Consider the following 14,294-nt stretch of genomic DNA (forward strand, 5'->3'; position numbering starts at 1 on the left):
GTTCAAAATTTCCCCCAAAATGAATTTATCATAAGCATGGCTATGGTTATGACTCGTACTACTATTTATAATTCCACTCCAAATGAAATAAAACTAGTGGTGGCAGCTTAAACTATTGAGGCACTGGTGCAGTAAATGGTTCCTGAAACTCCAGGCTCAACAGGGACAGACTGTGAATGTGAAAACAAAAAAACAAAAGGACCATAAAACCAGCCAGACTGAAGTGAAGCCAGCACTTCAGTATTCGGGGGTTGTGTTGAGATAAAGTAAAGACAAGGTCCAGTATTCTCTGTCCGCTGATCCATAACGTTAGAAAGCAGCAGCAGGTTATGGTAAAAGTTCCCCAAATGTGTCGACTAATTGCCAACCGTCTTGTTAAAGTTAACGATTCAACACCTTGTTAAACGTGACAAACAGCCAGATCTGCCTTTAAGACGACACTTCAGTAACCAAGTGTGAAAAAATGGTTTCAAATGACAAAAGGAAGCAAAGAGAATTCAAAATCAACAATTTATTTTCTCTTTCCGCAGGGATTAGGTCACCATGACGAACATTTACAAGAATTGTAACAGGGACAATACTGGGAGGAGGGTTTAAAATCTCCTTTGTACAAGAGAACAGATTTCAACCTGTACTTCTCTGTGGTTCACCGACTACTCCAGAGGCACTCTAATACGACGCATTGCAGCAATCTCTTGACTACGATTCAGGAAAATAACACTGAGACAGAATGACTGAGACAAAAGAACCATCTGCTCGATATGTGGAGGAGCAAACACAGCACAGGGAGAAGTACAAAACTATAAAAATTAATGCAAAGTCGGGATAAAATGATAAAAAATAGATGAGTGGAAGAGCAGAGTTCAAATCGTTATCTTCCGACTGCACATCAGAGATGCGACCATCTCCAGTTTTAACAGATGACGACTCATTAAGTGTCACCTTTATTGGCAAAAACCACGTGGTACCATGCACTGCTGTCTGTGGATGAATCTTCAGGATGTCTGAAATCCTGACTTCCTACTGGGCTCAAGTGCAATAATCAGTCCTAACTCTGGCATCATGTACATAGTAACTATATGGCTTACAAGGTAAACAGGTCCATACAAACTAGAAAGGTACATAGACATCTTTCATTAATCAAAACTATGGTACAGCAATATATTGGCAAAAAAACTAAATAGCTAAGTAACTTTATGTAAACAATGGTATACCACTGTACAGCTTATCCTAACATGGTATTTACAGGTCAAGTTCGTTCACTAGCTAGTTCCCATGTACAGAGGGTCAAATGTAAAGAAATAACACAGGGTGGTGACGTACACTGTACGTTAGGCAATTTCAACCATCCCATCTACTTGCAAAGAACTGTATTCAAAGAGAGGAAACCCAACAAACAGCATTGAAGTCTACAGACTTGTTGAATTACCCAGAGTCCTCCTCCTCTTCCTCTCACACGTAGAGTTATCTTTAAAAAAAATCATACATAAGGCAAGGATAGTTAAGGAAGGTGGAGGCATCACATTCTTTGCAAGGGATTACTGATATAATAGATGGGATAAGTTGATGGTTCTTTGGGGTAAATGCACTTTTCGAGAGTTTCACTTGTTTGTCACATGTAACAAAAAAAAACACATCTGAGTGCAACAGAGGGGACATGTCTAGTTCTGTCGGGGAAAATGTGCAAAATCTGCTCTAAAGCAAAGTGACAGTGTTGCAAATTCTAATGTACAAGGTACTGGGAGATGTACAGGGTCGTCATGAGAGACAACGGTGCAGACCCTTATTCCAACATACTGTATATACAAGGCACTAAGGATAAGATTCAAGGGCCACACGTCCAGTCTTTAACAGCCTCCTCAGTCCGGTCGGAATATAGGATATTTGGGTAAGAATTCTATAAGAATGACCTACAGAGAGAAAAATAGAAAAGAAATGATTATTCAGGGCAAATGTACGAGAGGTGAAGCAATTATAACAACCAAATGACAGAAAATCAATCATGGACCCCTTTTTTAAGGGGTCCTATCATTTCTTAAATGTATACTATGCAGGATTTCCCTATAAAATAATGTAAAGACTCTTGTAGTCCCTCTCGGTCATCACTTATGACCCACGAGAAGTGTGTGGCGGTGTATTTATCTGCACAGACCCTGCTCTCTGCCTGTATTTTTCTTATTTTCGTCTTATTTTGCTGTGTTTGGGGCTTTCCTGGGCACAGCACGCAGGTGAGTTCAGGACTTTATAAAAGGGTAGCGACAAGGTTGTAAGCAGCACACACCCAGAAGGAAGCTACGAAAAAATCACGGACACAGCTTTGAAATAACGCAGATATAGCAAGGCAAAAGACCAAGCGGACAAAGATGGAGTTGGTTTTCACGTTCTCTTTTGCTGGTGATACTGTTGACAATCAGTAGCCAACAACTCCTGCATAGTATAGCTTGAAGAATTTCTTAGTTAGTTTCCTATTTAAAAAAAAATGTAATTTAATATGTATTGTAAAGACAAAAGAGAAGTTCTAACATAGCATCCCTTTGTCCTAGAAATAGTATTTATATTCAAGAAGTCTGCAACAGCAAATATGTTGGATAAAGATAAGTTTAACTGTGTTGAGTTAAACAGCAGTTTTTGATTTCCAGTGACACTTCCTCTGAAAATCGACTACTGAATCAAATGTTTATAGTAATAATGTGTTTGTGTTGAGCTTGTTTTTAGCTGTATGTCTATTTTGTGACTGTACATTGAGAGCAACAAAAGACCGGAATCAAATTCCCTATATGTGCACACATACGTGGCCAATAAAGCTGATTCTGATTTATTTATTTCTGGATGTCAGTGTGTGCTGTTAAACACATACTTTGTTTCCCCTATGATTTTTGAAGAACCGTTTCATAAGGTTACAGTTAAATCGATTAAACTCTGGTATATTGTAGGGAACATGGGACCAATTATTCTGCAACCGTTTAGATAATGAATTAATTATTTCCAAGCAGAAATACCACACACATGCTGGGTCTAGCTCCTCCAATGGGAGCATTTGTTGCTTTTCTTTGTCATATATAATACTTAACTAAATATCTTGGTGTTGGGACTATTGGTCAAACAAAACAAGACATTTAAAAAATGAACTGATTTTTTTAAAAGCTGTTGTATGATATTTTATAACATGACTGATCAGTTGATCAAGATTGATCTGCTTAATTGCTAATGGAAACAGAGCTGGGCAATGTGGAGAAAATCAAAAATAATATTATATATTTTGACCAGATACCTTGGTAGTGACACTGATAGTGCGTTGATATTGTAGGATTGAGTATTGGGGCGCTCACAAAATATTTACACAATTAAATTTTTTTTGATAAATAATCACCAGTAAGGTGGATATAATGACAGAGTGGGTAAAGGCAAATAATAAAACAGCTAAAACAGTCTGTTAAGTTTAGAAAATTACATCACTTTACTGGAATACAGCCTTTAAAACCCGGAAAAGACAACACGATATTGTGATATGAAGAGGATATCTAGTCTCAGATCACAATATCATTATCATTTAAATATATTGTCCAGCACTAAATGGAAATCAATTAAAATATTAGTAACATTGTGCAGTAATCTTATAGTTCATAGTGGTGTAGTTGTGTCAGTCCACTTACATATTCCATCATGTTACTGCTTTCACATTTTCTTTTACTGAGTTTCCAGTGCAGCCCCAGCTGATGAGAGAAGAAAAGACACAGACACAATGAATGAGCATCTCTCTCAAACAGACAAAGACTCAAACACACACACACAAACACACACACACACACACACAAAGGAAAATCTGTCTGAAATCTCCCCTTCGGTGTCGGGGGAATTTGGGAGCAGGGCTGTCTGGTCTCGCTGGGGTCAAACTGTGGCCAGACACCCTGAAGAGCTTCCTTTATGCCTTTGCACAGCTACTAGCTGTAATTTGTTGCTGCGAGACAAAACAAAATTAACACGGCATTTTACTGCTGACCTCACCGTCCTCTCAGACCTTGTGCACAAGATCTGACTCAGCTCTGAGGCACTTGTGCGGCAGGTTCGAGTTTACAGAACAGATTAATGGTCATTATCCATCACGATGATACTTGACTTACACTGACACAGACAATTAAACACTTCCACACAGGTGCTAATTCGTCTTTCTTACCTTGTGGTATAATCGGTTATTTTCCCACTCTAACAACTTATGAATAGACCGTCTTGTCTGTTGGGACAGAAAACAAATGCATGTGCATTAATGGCAGCAGCAAAATACTTAATTTAACAGTTTAACAGGTAACAGTAAACAGCCACCGTGTTAGGATTTATGGACTGAACACCTAATTTACCAGCTAGTAATTTCCACTCTGTTGCCATTAATTCTGAGTGGTAACACCACCTTTAAATGACACACCCATGAGCTGGGCAGGAGAGGAGCTCTGCAGTGCAATGCGTCATTTCTACACAGAGCCACTAATTGAACACGAGTTGTTATTACCCTCTACACTCAGGCCAATGTGGCTGAATTGCTATAACAGCCCCTGAGTAATCAGCGCTGATGTAAGGGAGAGTTAAACTGTCCAAGTCGTGTCACAGGAGGTCTGGGACTTACTCTCTTGTTGAGGCAGATAACAGGCCATAGACTGCAGCCTACTGTACAGCAGCAGCACAGGCATCCGCAAAGAAGCCACTTCACATTCACAGGCAAGTTCTTCTTCAAACAAGCGTTCACCCTGCTGATGCTGGTTTTGAATTCCTCTGGCGCTACCTAAAAAATAAAGAGAAAGGGTTGATGTGTGCACCAAAATAAACAGCTCCTACAGGCTCTATGCTGTGGGGGGAATTAACAAAATTGAGACAATAACAAAATTACAAGAGGGAGTGAGACATTTCAAGTGTTTGTAGGTGGTGCTAACATGAAAGATTCCTAATTGCTACAAAGAAAACCTGTGCACAGAGATCAAAGAGCTTGAGAAAAACCAACAGGTAGATATTTGGAGATGCTGTCCAGAGATGAGATGAGATCTCTAAATACTATGCCTCTGACTTGCTAACCAAGCTCCAGACTGTTCAAGGCAAGGAGGGACTCAAAGGAGAGATAAGCTCAGTGCCTGTGGCAGCGCCGGCCAAACAACTTGAATGGATGCTCATTCCTCGCTGAGTCTGTACGCCATAAAACAGGGGTCGTAATCTTTTATGACAGGATGCAAAGGTCTCTTTGCAAACAGCCAAAGACCTCAGAATAAAGCCCAGCAGGGCCTGATCTGCACCCTTCAATCATCATAATTGTGACCTCATCCATCACATGTCACCCTGGGTCACAATACTGAAGGTACTTTTTATTGCCCCACACTTCCCTCGGCCTGCTCTTACCCCTGCAGCCTTTTTGTGTTTCTGCGTCCGACCCAGGAAGCTTTCCTTTCTTGTCTGCGGCAGAGTCTTCATTTCATTATTTTATCACCGGGAGCTGGACCCTCAAAAACACTGGGGTCCCCGCCAACTTAGCCCCATAGATGGCTTACTCATTTACAGAGCTGGACAGCAGCACATTCAGGCCCTTTTCTATACAATGTGGTGCGTCACTTGAAATGCAGCTCTGCCAGATCAAAACCTCTCGGAGAGGTTTGAATGGGGCGGTTTGGGGAAGTTGGGGCTGTTAAAGGGGCCAAAAGAACAACTGAATCACTGTGGCTTTAATTGCTTAATTCTTCCCACTTGGAATTGAACAGAAAGCAGCCTGCAAGACTGAAGTGCAAGAAAACTAGAAAGCAACTGTACCTTTCCCGTGAGAACAGATGGAAATTCTGTGTCAAATCTGTTGCTCAGTCCAAACCTGAAGAAAGACAAACAAAATATGAGCAATGATAAGGTAATAAAAAATAATCTAAAACTAAGTATAAAAACTGCTATTACTATATGATGAGAACAAAAATAGTCAAGAGTGGAAATATACTGTTGGATTACATGACGAGACAGAACATTCACAAACTAGTTTAAATTATGAGATGGGAGACTTTAAATCACACACAACTACAAAAGCAGGGCACAAGAAGAAATATTTCTATTGCAGTTCTTGATGTGAAGAGAACAAGAATGAAGGTGTCCAGACAACCAAGCGACACCATATTGCCAAAAAAACAACACCATGAATTATCATCAGCAAAATCACTTCAAGTCAAACATACAAAAAATAAATGACAAACAAATTATTACTAAGATGGTAAGCTTACACTACACTTCCCATAATCCATTAAAGGAGCAGTGTGTAGGATTTTGGGGCATCTATTGGCAGAAATAGTATCTAACATTAATAAGAATGTTTGTAGTTTATAATCACCTGAAACTAAGAATTGTTGTGTTTTTGTTACCTTAGACTGCAGCGTTTACATCTTTATATCTTCCATGCAGATGCCATGTTATTCTACAGGAGCCCAGAATGGACATTATAAACATTTTTGCATTGGCCACCAAAGTTCTCCTACACGCTTGGCACATGCTGGAAGTTTCAGTTCTGCAACCTCACTGCTAGATGCCACTAAATCCTACACACTACACCTTTAATGTTGTTTGGTCTATAAAATGTTAGACAATGCTGAAAAAATGTCAAGAAGTGTTTCCAAAAGCCCAAGATGACATCTTTAAATGTCTTTCTGTCTATGACAAAAGGATATCCTGTCATATATATAAAAACACACCAGAAAATATTCATATTTCAAGAGCAAGAATAAAAAAAATCCGACTTTTTTTCCTTTAAAAATTACTCAAACTGGCAAATAATTTAATAGTTGACAACTAATCTATTTAATCATTGCAGCTCTATGTATCAAAGAAAAGCAGGGTGTCTTTAAGTACCAGACAATTAAATTTAATTCCTGTTCAAGACACCTTTTAACCTAATTTAGGACTGATTTTTCAAATCCTGTTTTACTTATTTCAGCATCGCTGCTAAGCACTGCAGGTAAGTCGTGTATATGTGGTGTTGTGCATATATAGTGTTATATAGGAATATGGTTATTAGAGTGAAGTAAGTCAATCTACATTTTGCAAACAGGTAAGTGAAAGTAGGAAGTAAAATGACAGTATTATAGTTTTAAAAAAATGTTTACATAGAAAGGCTTCACTCAATTACACAAAAGGAAATTAAAAAATGGGTGAATGACTTTAACGACTTATTAGGCCTTAGTTTTGTAACATTCAAAACATTTTAAGACTTTTTAAGGACCCGCAGATACCCTGAAAAGGTGTGTTCATAGCCTCATCTTTACTAAGACCAGTTCTGACGTCCATGTGAAGTAAAATAAGATTTGGAAACAAGATAGCAGTGTGTAGGTATATTTTCAGTAGGTATAAGCTGTAAGTGGGCAATAATATTGTTTCTTGTACAGAAATTTGTTTGCAACTCTTTCCTGGATTGGAAAGAAAGGGCAATGCTTAATAAAAACAACATCCATGTGAAAACTAACAGATGATACGGAGTTTAAAAACTGACATCCTCATTTCTGTCTGACTAGAATCCAGAGTTAGCAGAGAGGGCTAACACAGCTTGGCAGCTGGGATGTAACATATGTTAGTCAGATGTATGTTATGGTGAGGTGTAGGGAAGATCTGACGATGATGACAGTGATTATTTTTTGCATTTTCTTCTAAATAAAACTCACTGCACAACTACATGACGTCATAGTGGGGGGCTGACGTACTTAAAGCTCTAGTTGTCACCCTGATAATGCAGCCTCCATCAAAACGTAGCTGTGAAGCTGACGTCCCCGTGTAAACAATGATGAAACTCACAATAAACAAGCTTTAGACGATGATTCACCGGCTGACACTCTGCTGACTCGACAGATAACTTCACTAAGTCTGGTGGTGATGTTTTAGTGTGCTCGGTGACAACGTTACAAGCACAGACTTCTAATAACGGCACATCACATGTAAACTTGCCTACCAATCAATGTCGGTTGCTAGTCTATCAAGTTCATGGTTGCCATGGTGAAATAGAACCCTTAACGTTAATATGTGTCGTAATAATGTTTCGTTAGTGTTCAAACCAACGGTCCCCTCGCTTAAACATATGGCTAACTGTTAGTTGTTGTGCTTGGCGTTAGCTAGCAGGCTAGCAGCATGCTAATGAGGCTAAAGGATGAAGACAGCACAACAACAAAGCGACAGCGCGACAGACGGCAGCGACAAACGCGGCTCCGCTTACACTGTGATGTGTCCGGCCCCTCGCATCACCACGGGCTCCGGACAGTATCTGGGCAAGTGTTCCTCACTCACTACGTGCTCATCCTCTTCGTCTTCCAACTCATAAATGGTATCAAAGTCCGCCATGTTGGGTAGTAAGACGCTCATGACGTCTGCGACGGGGCTGCGCGCGGACGCACGAGCGGGCGCGCGGTGAGCCAGAGTTTGTGAATAGCGATGATCGCCCCTCTGCGTCCAGAGGGAGATGAACATCATCAGTTAAACATCTGACATCACTGAGACATGGGCCAGTGGAAACTATTATACCCAGGATACACTGACTGTTTATAATAAGGCTGAAAATATCATAAACCAAATTATTATTAGACTTTATCCCTGCAGTTTGCACCACAGTTAACTCAGTCAAAGCACATGGGTCAAAGTCAGGAAAAGTCCTCCTCCCAAACTAGCCAGTCCAGCCACACGTCAATTAACATGTCACCTCAATTAATTATGCATGAACCTACACTGTGGACCCATCAGCCGGAACCAGTCTCACTTCTACTAACCTTAATCAGACCTATATGAGTTAAAGGGGAACATAGCCCATTTTCAAAATTCGTACATGTTAGTCTCTGGTCTAAAACAGTCCAAAAAATATTAGTGGACATGGATAACTCTTCCAAATCCAAAACCTTGAGTGCTATGTGATCTCACATAAGGGTATACAGTCTGGATCTGCTGCATAGATGATGGATTGGGAAAGAAGATGACACTGAGAGCACCTAGGAAAATGTTTTCTGTTTCAGAGCTACGAACACTACAATAGAATAAAGCTCATTTAAGTATAAAAAAGAAAACAAGCACTCTGTAGATCCACAAACTTATGTTCCCATTCATTGTCAATGGAGCAGTATAATTGATGACCTCAAGTTTGGGACTTTCTTCTCTGGTTTCTGACTTTCACAGAGAGTAGCTCATGTTCATAAATATCGACTGAACTTTCCTAGACCATGGGAATAACATACTGAAATTCCTAATTTAGGTGGTGTTCACCTTCAAGTCTTTAAGCCTGAGATGTTAGATGTTTCTCTGACATTAAATGCAAAATAAAGTGCACCTGCTGATGTCACAGGACATTAAACATATATGTTAAATAGCCCAAACAAGCTATTCCATCTAACACAATTTAGATTTAACTGAACAAGACAAATCAACCCCCATAATTTTAGTTGCTATGTTCATTTGTGGACACTTACACTAGTTGGTTTTAAGTCACTAGTGAGGTAATTTCAAAAATAAGTGAAAACAAACCAGCCTCATATTTAAGAAAAAAAGTGATAAAAAAGCTTTATTATTTTGGTGTAAAATGACCTCACATATTCACGCTTTGGATATAAGCCCTTACTATTTTGTCCAAATTAACTTAACCTTTCAATGCGCCCATTGCTGTATAGAAACTTTGGAAAGTAAAATATTGTGACAGGTCCAAACATTTTTCTGATATATGCTAAATGTTGTGGGGTATTTTTTTTTTTTTTTTTTTTACACAAGGGGCATTATTAATACACACAAAAGACGCATAGTATCCTTCTTGTTTACCCTTACTTTGATATGTTAATTTCTGAAAGGCTTAACTTGTTTTGTGGCCTACCTGAGTTTGTAACTTGCACTGATGTGTATTCGAGGCCTGTCAGCAGCCGATAGTGAACTATAGCTTGCAGGCTGTTTCTCTGCACTGGGGAATACCAGAGTCTACACATGCACACATGCATTTCAAAGACTTTTGCAAACCTGAGAAATAATGAAAGTGACAGGTGTACTGCAAAAAAACAACATTTTATTTACACTTTGCCATCAAACGATCGTCCTACCCGTATCATGAACAGCTGCTCCCTGCTTTACTAAAGCGGATTATACTGTGCTGAATGTGTAAATGATTTGTCAAGTCATAGCAGCACCAGCTACAAACAGTCCACTTTAGGACTTCATTAAAAATGTCCCTGAATTCTCATTTTATTCACATACACTTCATCACATACAAAAAAAGGATATTTATATCTTATTAACTCACAAACAATTTAAAGCTTTGAAGTTTGAAACACGTCGATTTTTTGTTTAGTTTTTCTTTTAAAATCCCCAAAGTTATTAGAACTATTCTATAAAAAGCAATATTTGAAGAGCCTCCAGCATTTTCGTTGCTATAAATCAAATCTTTTATCCACAGCTTTGTGCTTCAGGACGTGAGTTCAGACCAAGTGTCCTGTCAGCGTGTCGGAGTGCTCAGTTAGGTTGGATGTACTGTCCACAGGGTGAGCTCTTCTACTGAGTCACTGTCACTTGTTGTATATTCCTGATAGATGGCAAGGTGTTCATTCCCTGAGGAGGGTACAGAGAGTTGTGGATGTCTGACGGGCTGAGAGAGCCCGGCACCGGCAGAGGGCTCACTGAACCCGGGTCACTGTGCACGGATCCCCCGCTGCCGTCAGACTGACCCAGCTTCTTCTTGATCAGCTTCCTCTCTTTGGCTCTGCGGTTCTGAAACCAGATTTTCACCTGAACAGGCACAAAGAAAAGGACATTAAATTAGTGTTTCTACATAATGAAATTATAGCTCTTAATAAATAAATAGATAAAGAAAGAAGGAAAGAATCAGAATAAACAAATAATATAAATAAATACTCTTGGCTAGAAAATTATATTTTTGGTTTAACTAATAATAGTTGTTTTTTTAGGCTATTTTTTTTTTTTTTTTAGGTCTAAGCTATCTCGTTTAACCCCCATGCCAGCCCTTAATAATTAAAATTAAATTAGATTAAATTACATTAAAAGATATGCCTGGGAAGGAAATAAAAACAATCAAGAAATAAACATAAACGACAGAAAATAATAAATATTTTGTAACATACAATAAATGTTACAAATACAATGTATATTCCCATTCATTCATACCATTCCTTACTGAACTAAAATGTATATAAAATGTCTATTAACACATATAGATTACATGTAAAATACTATATAACCATAATAAAATTTGGCCCATGTGTAATGAATGCATTTCCATAATTTGGCATTAATTTTTGTTGTAATTTCAGAATATAACATATAGAAAATAACTGTATATACATACAAAATATATAAAATACCAATAAAATACAAAAACAGTGTATTTCGAAATACCAGGAAATAATTATATAGTACTTTCTATTTTAGATTTAATTATCAGACACAGAATAATTAATTCAAATAAAATATCTAAATTTATATATCAGGTGTTGAGGTAGCTTTGAATATATCCAAGGCAATTTTATTTCTGTCTCATGACTGTAAACATGCAGACTAACCAACGTGTTGAGGATAATTTTAACATGTTTTCTGTAGGCCTCATTTTGTAAGTCACACGTGTGAAAACGAGGCTGTATTTACATGTGGCCTGCTCAGTGTCTATCATATGTATAGACTGAATATGTCATATATTTAATACATGATTTATTGCATCTCTCTCCGATGAAAATAGAGCAGGTCGAAGTATTACATAAAGACATACCTGTCTCTCCGACAGACCGAGGTTGACAGCCAGTTCAGATTTCCTCCTGATGGTGATGTATCTGTTGAAATGAAACTCCTTCTCCAGCTCCAGCCTCTGATGGTCTGTGTAAACTACCCTGTATTTCTCCTTCGTTCTTGTTTTACCTGCGAAAGGTGACAAAAAACAAAGCAGCATTAAGATTGTGCTTTTCTTTTAGTTGTTGCTGTTGTTGTTGTTGTTCAGCTGCCAGGTGGTTGAACTGGAACATTTACACAGAGGAGGCTGCATGCCGAGACCGGCCTATCTGCACATAGCATCTTTATTAGCTGCATCTTAAATACACATCTCTCTGCTTTCTCCACTGATACGCAAATTAAGCTTTTTCATCTCGCTTTGATGACAACTGTAGTGCAGTGAGTTTCAAACGGCCAGCTCTCTGATCTGTGCTGACAAGTTACAAAGGAACACACGACACAGGAGACAAGACAAACATCTGTGGCGACTGAAGAGTTAATGCACTGCTGGATTTGTCTTAAAAGATGTTATATTTGTATGTATTTAAGTTTGAAAACAAATGGCCAACAATGACAAATTTATTGACTAAAAATGGACATCCACATTCTCATAATAAACTATGAGCTAAACTAATTTAATGAATGGAAAACTGTGGGTCTTATTAATTGCAGGCCTTCATAATGAACTAATATTCAATCTGAAACTATATTTAATGCCACTGTAAAGGCCTACAGTTTGTACTACTCCACTTTGGAGACTCTGGCTGTGAAAAACGTCACTCTTTCCGGCAATATAACTCTCGGAGAGGAAGGGAGGTTGGTGCATATCAAAGTGAAGAGGTGTTGAAAGCAAAGGCCACCGCCTGGATATGACGGATAACACTCAAAACACCAAACAATGTGACAGGGAAGTCGACCTCACATCTCAGGGAATTCTGACATTAACATCACAACTGGGCCTGGCGCCGATTCCTCACACCTTTTTTTTATGTGGGGAGAATACAGTAGACTGAGCTGTTGGCCTTCAGTCCATTTTCCCATGTGAATTATGAGACATGGAAATGGTTATTGGACACGTTTGGGTGATTCGTTTTGCTGCAAGTCTGATGCAGTTCGTTATTATTATAATTGAATAAATGCCTGTTTAATTTCAGACTGTAAATAATATCATTCTGTTAACATTTTGCACTGTTATTAGCCCAAATATAGGCAACCCGGAAAAGGCAAGTGTCAAAAGACCAATGTTTCCGTATGTTCTTTTAATTTTTATCGAGTTTTTACGCATCTTCCACTTTTGGCATTTATCTACAAATGTAATAATTTTAGCCTTTGTATTTATTTTAACAAACTAGAAAGGAAAAAAATATTTGTAATGACAAGAAACTGCCAGAAAATGTGTGCGTAAAATCCCGTGGGACTTAAACGGAAACAAACGCCGTGCGTAAAAATCTTAACTTTTTCCTGCAAGATTGAGGCAATCCAAAAACACAATTTTGGCACAAGATGACAATCTCACCTGTAGAAGATGATTGCGCAGTTTTACTCATCCACTGGAATGAATTGCGCCTTTCTCTATCAGGAGAAAGTTGTGCAACATTTACGTTGTCCGGCGGCGGCTGTAACACCGCAGATCCTGGAGGATGCATATGACTGTACTCAGACGAGCAGTAAGGAACCTGTCCGGGAGAGGAGTTGTTCATGGGTGTAGGAATAGTATTAGGTGGTCCCAAACTATATGCACCCCAGTCTTCCCGTGGGGCGCCATAAGTGGGCCCCCAACTCCCCGCGGACTGTGCGTGCGTATCCATGTTTGGCACATGATGGTATCCTGTAAAATCGGGGTACTGAGGCGTGGAAACAAAGTTCTGTGGAGGCAGATTGATGCTCGATCTTCTTACTGGCCCTTGGTGATACATGCCGGTTTCTTTATCCAGAAGGTATCCCACATACATGATTTGTACAACAAAACAATTAAATATAATAAAAACAGCAAAGGGGATATGTGGCCTATTTCAAGGCGACATAGTGGCCCTGAAACTGTTAAAAAACAATCCTTCTGCTGTTTATGTAGTCCAAATGGGTTCCCAGTGTGAAATGCGACGTAGTTCCAGTCTGTCTCCAGTCTCACATGATGTGTCTCTGTTGACAAGATGGTAAAGGTATACTAAAGCCTGCCTGACGTCAGCCTACTCCTCAACTCTTGGAGATTTGCATTCAAATGAGAGTGACCGGCGCTGCCGGCCCAGCTGTCCCCTTGCGCCTGTCCTATGGCGCGTCATCACCTGACAGTGGGCCTATCCTGTGCAGGAGTTTCTCCGCTACATGAATAAATTAACACCACGGCCTATCAGCTGCACAGGCTGCACGAACCGGCAATAAACCAAGGCAACACGTCCACAAACGCACCAGGGAAGAAAAGGCCTGTGCGTAATTGCGCGCAGATATACTATGTGATTATTTTGGACTTATTAGAAGTATTAGTTTCCTTAGAGATATTAGTTGAGTAGGAGTCTAATACATTATAGCAGTAACTTATTTTGCATATTAATCTTAGAGTTTTG

The 14,294-nt window shown here is 39.1% G+C and overlaps 2 protein-coding genes across 2 annotated transcripts; both read right to left on the reverse strand.

The window, feature by feature from the left end:
- Positions 1–496: 496 nt before the first annotated feature.
- chic1 (cysteine-rich hydrophobic domain 1) lies at positions 497–8,375 on the reverse strand. The gene is made up of 6 exons (XM_050043035.1): positions 8,210–8,375; positions 5,785–5,839; positions 4,619–4,774; positions 4,175–4,231; positions 3,654–3,713; positions 497–1,910 (listed from the first exon to the last, which is right to left on the reverse strand). The coding sequence occupies exons 1-6, from the start codon at positions 8,353–8,355 to the stop codon at positions 1,860–1,862; spliced, it is 525 nt and encodes a 174-aa protein (XP_049898992.1). The 5' UTR covers positions 8,356–8,375; the 3' UTR covers positions 497–1,859.
- Positions 8,376–9,567: 1,192 nt separating this feature from the next.
- cdx4 (caudal type homeobox 4) lies at positions 9,568–13,960 on the reverse strand. Its single transcript, XM_050043229.1, has 3 exons — positions 13,250–13,960; positions 11,738–11,883; positions 9,568–10,743 (listed from the first exon to the last, which is right to left on the reverse strand). The coding sequence occupies exons 1-3, from the start codon at positions 13,683–13,685 to the stop codon at positions 10,510–10,512; spliced, it is 816 nt and encodes a 271-aa protein (XP_049899186.1). The 5' UTR covers positions 13,686–13,960; the 3' UTR covers positions 9,568–10,509.
- Positions 13,961–14,294: the final 334 nt, after the last annotated feature.

Source organism: Epinephelus moara, chromosome 4, assembly GCF_006386435.1.
Source record: "Epinephelus moara isolate mb chromosome 4, YSFRI_EMoa_1.0, whole genome shotgun sequence".
NCBI classification, from domain to species: Eukaryota; Metazoa; Chordata; class Actinopteri; order Perciformes; family Serranidae; genus Epinephelus; species Epinephelus moara.